The sequence below is a fragment of the Thunnus thynnus genome, chromosome 12 (genome assembly GCF_963924715.1).
Source record: "Thunnus thynnus chromosome 12, fThuThy2.1, whole genome shotgun sequence".
Classification (NCBI taxonomy): domain Eukaryota; kingdom Metazoa; phylum Chordata; class Actinopteri; order Scombriformes; family Scombridae; genus Thunnus; species Thunnus thynnus.
Genome location: NC_089528.1, coordinates 8,258,660 through 8,268,206, shown reverse-complemented (window position 1 = coordinate 8,268,206; position 9,547 = coordinate 8,258,660). Strand labels below are relative to the sequence as shown.

The window sequence follows — 9,547 nt, the reverse complement described above, 5'->3', positions numbered from 1 at the left end:
CTTTACTACATGACACCCCCACTTGGTTAGGTTTAGGTATGGGAAGAGGTAACAGTGGCAACATTAGAGGGGGGGTGTCATATAGTAAAGTGGGTGTGTCGTGCAGGTCTGCAAGACTGCAGATAGACTCTTCTCAGAAAGTATGCCTTCTTCCATAAAAGGGCTCATCAGGGATTACTCCCGTGGACGCACGGGAATAAACAATAAACTTGCTGACTGTGAAGGAAGCGTCAGTGTGCTGAGATGTTTTGTCTGTGCAAGAATAAGAGTGCGTGAAAGAACTGATCTTGTCTGTGCTTTGATGATTTCAGAACATTTTTAATCAGAAAGCAGAGGCAGCTTTTCTTTTCGGCCCCTCCGCCCACATGCATGTAGAAAATCAAGAAACGAGTCAGATGCACACTGGAGCCATTTCATCTCACTTAATGAAAAGCAGCTGACGTACATCTTGGAGGCATTTTGCATTCTCTTTCTGTAAAAAGTCTATCCTTTCTGTGGAAGAAGAAGGGGGTGGTGTGGGTGGGGTTTCAATACATCTGGTTCACTTCAGAGCCCAGACCTGACCTGAACATAAAAGTGAAAGAAGGAGGGGAGGAGGGAGGATGATGGGTGTTCTTCACTCCCTTTTCCTAGGAACCGGGAGGAGACACAGTGCCATCTAGCGCTCTTTGGGAAAGATCTTGGAGAAGACTTTGGAAAGAGTTTTTTGCGGGGTGCATTGGGGCATTTCCATGGAAGGAGGCGAGAGAGAGAGAGATAGAGAGAGAGAGAGAGAGAGGTGTAGGCGTTGTACAGTGTGCATTTGGCAAGGTGTTGATGGTACGGTTGCTGTGGACAAATGGATGTGTATGTGTGTGCTCAGACTGTGGGACTGCAGGGGAAGGCCTGGACTCACATTTTCCACTGAGATCACTGTTTCAAGGAGAAAAAGTTGCTCAGAGTGCTGAGAAGCAGGCAGGGAGGGAGGGACATCTGGTAATGATCCGTGTTTATTAGCAAGCTCTCATAATAAATCTACTGGATTTTTGGCGTTTTTTTTTGGGGGGTGGGTGGGTGGGTGGGGGGGGGGGGGGGGGGGGGGGGGGTATAACTGTAATTCGTGTATGTGGAGGTGTCTCAATGCCAGTCTTCATCAGAAATAGAGACTCCATAAAAATTCTCGAGAAATTCATTAGTCAAGCAGTTGGGAGTGTTTTCAGATACCAAAGCGATTTTGTTCAAAGATATAAATCTGCTGTGCAACTTTTTTCTTTTTTAAAAAAAAAACCTCTTTACAGTCCTGAAGCTGGCAGGAGGGTCTGAACTCACTTAATGAGCTCATTAAGATACAATTATTTCACCAGGAAGACACAAGGATAGGGTATGTCCTCAAGAGATCAAGATAAAACGCAAAAAATAACACACACTTCCTAAAGCGGAGAGGTTCTGCATAGTGTTTTGGGCACGGCCTGTTGGCAGACAGGAAAGCAGCACGAGTTTCCACAGGATCCAGACATTTAGTGGAGAAGATTAGTAGCACATCTGAGTCAGATTAAGAGAAAGTAAAGCTGAGTGCAGCCAGTGTCTCCAGTCTGAAGATACTAGATTATTACTGTTTGTTTTTTAAACATCTTGCAACATTTACCATGCTGCTACATCCATGTTCCAGGCTGAACTCCCTATGAATGGTGAGGGTGTAAAGTTAGAAAATATGATTCAAAAGTTGCTATGCATAAGTGACTGTGAAAACACAAGTATGGAACAAGGGAGGGAAAAAAAAAAAAAAACAGAGCTCTTCTTTTCCAGTGAAAAACATGAAAGTCAGAGCAGCACACATGGAAGAGATTAATCACTGTGTTCCTGTTACAATCTTACTGGGGAGTTCTTTTGCTTGAGGTTCAAGTTGTAAGTTAACATGCTGTGCAAAATGCTGTGAACAAATAAAGATCAGCTACAGGGACATGATTAAAACTTTTAAAAAGTGGTGAAGAATGTGCTTTGTCATGGTTTACACCACTTCAGATACTGCGAGGCGCCAGTCAAAACATCAGGAAATTGCAGACCAATCAAGATTCCGAACCACGCCAAATAAAGTTAATGACCGGATGGGCCGGATGGACTTCCGCTGCAGTAGTCCCTCATCAATCATCTCTACTCTCCTTAGATATCTTTTGAAGAGTCTTGCTCCAGTCTGCAGTAAAGAAGAGAAAGTATGATTGTTTCCTTGAAAACTGATATAACAAAGCAGTAAGTAGATGGATAAACTGAAGGGTCCTATTCAGTTGGATTCCCATAGACACACATGTAGAGCAGTTCCTCACAATACATGACCATGGGTAAAAATGGTTAATGGTGAGCTACTGCCATCTAGTGAAGCCTTCTTTTATTCTGATACAACCTTGTGACAACATGTTTTTCTCAGAAGTAGAAAACAAGAATTCTCTCTTGCAGCTTTTTTCCTAAAATAAAGTCAATCAACATGCACGAGGTGTAACCAAGGTAATTTAATCTTAAATTCATAAACCTTGCAAACCACAGTGGGGATATAAAAGGCCCAGAGAAATAAAGTTATGTCATGTTGAAATAAATGGTGTCAGATTTTTAAATTTGCACTCTCACAATATTTGTCTTTCAGCATATTTACAGAGCTAAAATTTGCACTTGTATCACTTTTGAGGCCTTTCAAAAAATATATATTTTCAGTAATATTACAGCTCATGAACATACAATATCTCACCCAAATAACATCTGCTGTAACATCCGAACATCATCATGCATGACAAAAGTGATGAAAGAAAAAACTCAAGCCTGTTGGGGTCTGAGGAAGAAAAAGGACACATTTTCTTGTGCGGATGTTAAACGGCTTCTGTGACTACATTTACTTTACAGTGAAGAAGAAATGTGACTTTTCACCTCCACTTCAGCAGCAACTGTACATTGTTCCATATTCCTTCATGTATTGCTTTGTTTAATTGGTCCGTTTCAATTCTAGTAGCCACTCTGTCAATGTTTCAGTATGTGTTTGCCTTCATGTCTGACTCAGTTCATGTTAGAGTGACTTTTCAGGTGCCTCCTCAGGTGGTTCAGACAGGTGTAGGTCTTGGGACAGATCTGGCAGTGGTACGGTCTCACCCCTGAGTGGTTCAGCATGTGCTGCTTTAGCACGCTGCCATCTGAGAATGCTTTCCCGCACTGAGAGCACACGTACGGCCGCTCTCCAGTGTGAACGCGCATGTGCACGGTTACCTTATGCGCCATTGTGAAACCTTTGCCGCACACTGTGCACTTGAACGGCCTCTCTCCTGTGTGGGTGAGCCTGTGGGTGCGCATTGCACCCATCTGGGAGAAGGCCTTCCCACAATCCGGGCAGACGTGCGGCTTCTCGCCAGTGTGAACCCTGGTGTGACTCCTCAGTCCTCCCGCTGTGGAAAAACACTGTGAGCAGTGAGTGCACTGGTACGGTCGTTCTCCTGTGTGAGTGCGCATGTGCTGCTTCAAGTCGTAGCGGTTTCTGAAGCCGCGACCGCAGACGAGGCAGCTTTCTGGCCTGTCGTCGTTGTGACGCAGCTCGTGGTTGGAGAGGCATTTCTCAGACAGGAAACACTTGCCACATTCTTGGCACTGGTAGGGTTTCTCATGGTCAACTCTCTGATGGTACTTGAGCTCGCTGATCCCGGGGAACGTCTCATCACAATACCTGCACCTGAAGCGATGGTTGGGGCTGTATGGAAGCTGGTGCTCGGTCATCTGATGGTTCCTCAGTAGGTGGGCCATCTTGAAGGTCTTCCCGCAATGAGAGCACTCGTATTTTGTCAGCAGCTGCACACACTGGTGTCTGACACGTTCATGTAGAGACCTGAACTGACATCCACACTTGGTGCAAATGTGGGCGGCGTTTTTGCACTTCCTCTTCCTGTGTCCGGACAAGTGAGCCTCTGTGCGGAAGGCTTTGCCACACTGCGAGCATTTGTAAGGCTTCACGGCGGTGTGGAACCTCTGGTGTTCCAGGAATTCAAAACGATACTTAAAGCTCCTTCCACACAGCGGACAGTTGTGAGTGACTCGTCCTCGTGGGTAGACCGCTTTGACGGCCATTTTCCTCGAGGACATAGATGTTGAGGAAGTCCGATGAGCTGAGCCACTTTTCCTGTGTTTACCTCCACTCATTAATTTGGCGGTGGTCTCCATTTCGCCGACCTCTTCATGCCGTTGCTGATGTTTGGTCAGACACTTGGAGGAGATAAAGCTCTTTCCACATTGCTTACACTGATAGGGCTTATCATGATCCACCTGCTGATGATACTTCAGGTCACCTATTCCTGAAAAGCCTACCCCACAATGGCTGCACTTGAAAAGGCGGCTTTGAACGTGAGTCAGCAGATGTTCCTTTAGGCTGCTGGACTTTTGGAAACTCTTTCCACAGTGCCCGCAATCGTAGTTACGGCCCCGTTTTGGGCAGTGGTGTCTGAATTTGTCCAGTGAAGTTGGAAAACTGTTCCCGCATTTAATACAAAGGTACGCAGCATTTTTGCACTTCCGTAGCCTGTGACCGGCCAGCAGTGTGGCTGTTCTGAAAGCTCTCCCACACTCAGAGCAGTTGTAAGGCTGCAGCCCGCTGTGGACTCTCTGGTGTTCAATGAGGACTGAGTGATGCTTGAAGCATTTGTCGCACTCAGAGCATTTATGCATTCCTGGCTGCTGTCTCCGACGGGGAGACGAGGAGATGTCAGTCCTTTTCGGCGATTCAGGAAAGTCGGTCGAGGTGGAAGGGTTTGTAGACAGCTCTTCGTCGAACATGACTATCTGAGGAACGTCGTTGTTTTCATCATCACAAGCACTAGGATGGGAAGCGATGGCCACTTCCAGCGACGGGGGAAGAGACAGAGAGGGAATGAGAAGATCATCCGACTGAAAAGGAGCTGTGTGGAAAATATGAGGAGAAAATGATCAATATAACAAGTCTCTCACTTCAACAAATATACTTCATGTTGACTAGTTTATAGTAGATTTTGCACACACCAACAGTATTCTTTGCCAATTTTCCATGGCACTGTTTGCTCTGGAGAAGAAATTTGAGGTCTTCTCCATTCGAGACACACTGCATGTACTCCTCTAGGACAGAGGGGGCAGCACTGATCCAGGATGCAGTCTATAACAGAGAGCCACAAAAAACAGAGAGACATTTTTTAAGTGCTTCTATTCATCAACTTTATTCTCTCATCTTTCAGCTCATCTTGTCTGTACCTGCTTGAAATCTGGTATTGGCAGCAGCTCCTCCAGCCTGGTGAAGAATTCACAAACCAGAGTCTCCAGTGCCGTGTCGAAGTCAGGACCATACTCCACCGGAAACACATTCTGTCAGATCAAAATACATAAATATATAAAAACTAACATTTAGATCATGACATTCACCTTCATGATCAGACCAAATTTACATGAGTCTACAACTTCTACGTACTGATATGTAAAATACTGATAATGCAAGAGATTAGTGTCGTAACAACTGTTAGCTAGTGCTTAATAGATTAGACAAATCTGATAACTGATTTTTCTTTTAAGTAATTTATCAAGCAAAAATTCAAATAGATTCTCTAGCTCCAGGTACACAAATGCTACACTTCTTTTCTCTTTTTTATATAATTGTAAATTTGATATCTTTGTGCTTTGGATTGTTGGTCAGACAAAACAAATACTGTATCTTTAGACATCAGCTTGGGAACTTGTAATGGGCATTTTTCCACTAATTTCTGTCAGATTAATCCATATTGAAATTTATTTTGAGTTGCAGCCCTAAACAGCAGAACTCTTTAGCAGTTCATATTATTTACCGTTTTATCTGGATGCAGTTTTATAATCATTTTACCTTGAGAAAATGTTCTCTGCCATCAGTGTCTTCAATGAGGCCTTGTACCAGCTTCATAAAGTTTGCTTCCGGTGCTTCAATTACAGGATCATTTGTCTAGATTGCAAAACAAGACATGACAGTAAGATGAGTTTAATGCAACACAATATTAATAAGTGATCCATAAAAACAAGCCGACAGTATCAGTCACCTCCTCTATGCAAGATGAGCGGATTCTGTTAAGGTGACTCTCAACAGCCTTCAGATCTTCAGGGTGCTCAGAGCGCAACAGTTCAAGAGTGGTCTAGAGGAAACATAATTCAGATTTTTAATCACAATATTTGCATATTGTCCTTTACAGTGTTGACTCTTTGGGTTTTATTATTTGAACAACTCTTTATATACACACAGCCATCCTAAACTACTCCCCTCTCTGCTGCAACATGGGATTATACTGATGCTTTCCACCCTATGATTCCCCCCCCCTTCTCACAAATAACTCATAACTGGTTAAGAATGGCACTATATAATTATTATTGTTCTGCACAATGTATAATAATAATAATTTTATTTAATCATATTTCATTGTATAATCATTTCAAAATGGATGACAAACTATTTTGCAATAGACCACATATAATTACTGCACAATGTATAATAACGTTTTCTATTTTATTATTTAACTATCCTATTTTATTCTATTGTTGTGTGTGATGTGTTCTGGACGGTGCTGTTGTAACACTTTCATTTCCCTCAGGATTAATTAAGTATTTCTTCTTCCAACATTTCTGATCACTTACCCTCGCTCTCAGGCCCAACGAGAGCAGTCTCCCCTCTCTTTTACTCATCAGCTCAGGAACTGCATCTGTTACCATGGACACAAACTCCTCCAGTTTCCCATAGTGCTTTATGTTCCTCTGGCGCACCACTTCCCACATCACTGCTGACATCAGTCTTAGTGGTGGGACCAGAAGTGCTAGTGATGACAGGGGGACGCTGAACTCTAAAGAGCGGAAATGCCAAGAGTTTGACAGTTTGCTAAATTTAAATATTGAATTGTGTTCTGTTTCTAAATAAAAATCAATAAAAGCTTCACCTTTCCACTTTGTTACACAAGCACTCTCAATCCTCAGTCGCATAAGCACTTTCCCAAATTAACTCATCTTTATTTCAATCTCTTCTTTCCCTCAAACCTACAACAGTCACTCAAATTACACATTTCTATGAATCTATCTTTCTATCTATCAGTCATGGTGAGAAATATGAAGACAACAGCAGCAAATCTTGCAGTAATGCTTAGTAATGACAAAGTATAAAGAAATTTAAGAGTCCTTATTGGATACCGCAATAGCACAAAGTGCAGCAACATGTCAGTAAAAACACATGATCATTTATCATTTGGCTGCTCCTAATTATTTTACCAGTAGATGTCACTGGTGAAGTCTGTGTTAAATGAGGCTTGGGAGTTATCTTTTGGTGATGAAATTGGCTGCGAGGTTTCAATGTTTCAGAAAAGCCTTGTTTCACCATCACTATTGTTCACTTTCTTCTAGTGTCCCTCCATATAATGCACTGGCTACTGTGTGAAATAATGTACAGTCTATGTGTGAAATACAACACTGTAGGTGCCGTTATCACCAGGCTTGTGTGCACCACTACTGCAGCTTGCTCCAGCCCCTCTTTCATGTTTGTTGCTCGTTGGTCCTCAAATGTTAAAATCTCATATTTGTTATTTTACCACTGCATCGCTCACTATTTGAAATTGCAGTGAATAGCGAATCGATAAATGGGACGTGAACAGTTTACATTCGTAAACAGCTAACTGTTAGCATAACGTTAATCACTTTATTTTAAATTAACCTGGACCTTTCAAACTGTCAGCCATAACGACCTAGCGGTGTTGCGTCTGATACATTTGTGACAAAAATAAAAAATAAAAACTGTTCGACCTCTCCTCCAAAAATTGAGCTACTGTTACCGTTTATGCCCACGGCAAAGCTAACGTTATCAGCTAGCCACAAGGCCGCTGGCGTCGCCTGGTCAAACCGGCTTTTATCGGGCAAAACAATTCTCGTTCCAGGGATTAGTCGAGGCCTGTTGAGCCTCGACTAATCCTTCGCTTGAGCTACTCGGCTAGCCGGATAACAGGCGAAAAATACACAATTATGCCGAGCTACACACGCTAATACATACCCATGTCGTTCATTTTGGAATACTTTAATAGCGATGGAAGGTAGAACTGTTACAGCGGAAAATCTTTCATTGTTTCGGTTAGCGTGTTAGCTAACAGCATACAGGGCTTCAGGCGCCAACTTCTTCCTGAAACACGTTGTTCATTATGGGGAGCGTTGGCCCGTCAGTGTCACTTTGTAACGGCGACGCTCGTTTTGCTTTACGAGGCAGCGCGGAAAAAGCGATTCTACTTAAAATCAGATGCACCGCCCCTCTGGACAATCTAAAACACAAAATCTTCAGAGGAACATTTAAGTATGATAAACTGTATTTTTTTTATGTCTCGCAGTATTTCTCAAAAAACATCAAAACAGTTTTAAAAAGTGACAAGTACTGACAGAATACTTCTGTTTAACAATAAAACCACTTGGTTACTAACACGCTAAATAAGTAATTGAAAGAAGAAAAAAAATGAGGCCTTCTCTCGAAATTATGAGATTTGAATTATTATGAAATTTCTGGGCTTTCTCATAATTACAGGAGTTTTATTTCTAGGTGTATTTCTCTCAATTGTCTAATTACATTTTTAGACCACATATGTTGATATTGTGTTCAGTGGTGGAAAGTATCTAACTACATTTACTCAAGTACTGTATTTAAGTACAATTTTGAGGTACTTGTACTTCAATTTGATGCGACTTTCTACTTCCACTCCACTACATTTCCGAGGGAAATATTGTACTTTCTACTCCACTATTTATTTGACAGCTTTCGTTACTTTTCAGATAAAGATTTGACACCATGGATAATTTAACACATTGTTAAAGATGAAACCAGTGGTTTCCAACCTTTTGGACTTTTGACGTCTTACAAAAAGCAGTGTGTAGTCGGGGTCACATTTCAGATGTCTATGAGTTGTTAACAGCTCCACCAAATAGTGATTTTTCCCTCTAAACTTCTCACATGGTTTGATTTCAATAAATGTTCAAATGATTAGGGAAAAAGTCCAAAAACTGAAAACAGATTTGTGTATCAGAACTTTGTTTTTTCTTCTTTCCCATTAATCATCTCATGACCCCTCAGATATATCTGGTGACCCTTTGGAGGGGCCCGACCCCTAGGTTGGGAACCACTGGACTAAACTAGCTAACTGTATATAAAGTAGTTGAAACTAGCTCCACGTCCAGCAGCTACAACAGTAACATGCTGCTCTAACACTGATGCTTCAGTATCAATAATCTAATGATGTCATATATAATAATATATCAGTCAGAGGAACCAAACCACTACTTTTACTGCAATTAACTCCATTTTGCTGCTGATATTTAGGTGCTTTTACTTAAGTAGGATTTTTCATGCAGGACTTTTACTTGTAATGGAGTATCTTCACATTGCTGTATTGGTACTTTTACTTAAGTAAATGATCTGAATACTTCTTCCACCAATGATTGTGTTAGACCACAACAGGATGTTTCATGTTGGATTTAAGTGAAATTCTGCTGCTGTCAAACAAATTGTCTATTTCCATAATCTGACTTACTGTTGCTGATCTTT

The 9,547-nt window shown here is 41.8% G+C and overlaps 1 protein-coding gene across 1 annotated transcript; it reads right to left on the bottom strand.

The window, feature by feature from the left end:
- Window positions 1-2,468: 2,468 nt before the first annotated feature.
- LOC137193751 (zinc finger protein 665-like) lies at window positions 2,469-9,520 on the bottom strand. The gene is made up of 7 exons (XM_067605113.1): window positions 8,015-9,520; window positions 6,622-6,824; window positions 6,033-6,125; window positions 5,843-5,938; window positions 5,224-5,334; window positions 4,999-5,128; window positions 2,469-4,898 (listed from the first exon to the last, which is right to left on the bottom strand). The coding sequence occupies exons 1-7, from the start codon at window positions 8,025-8,027 to the stop codon at window positions 3,019-3,021; spliced, it is 2,526 nt and encodes an 841-aa protein (XP_067461214.1). The 5' UTR covers window positions 8,028-9,520; the 3' UTR covers window positions 2,469-3,018.
- Window positions 9,521-9,547: the final 27 nt, after the last annotated feature.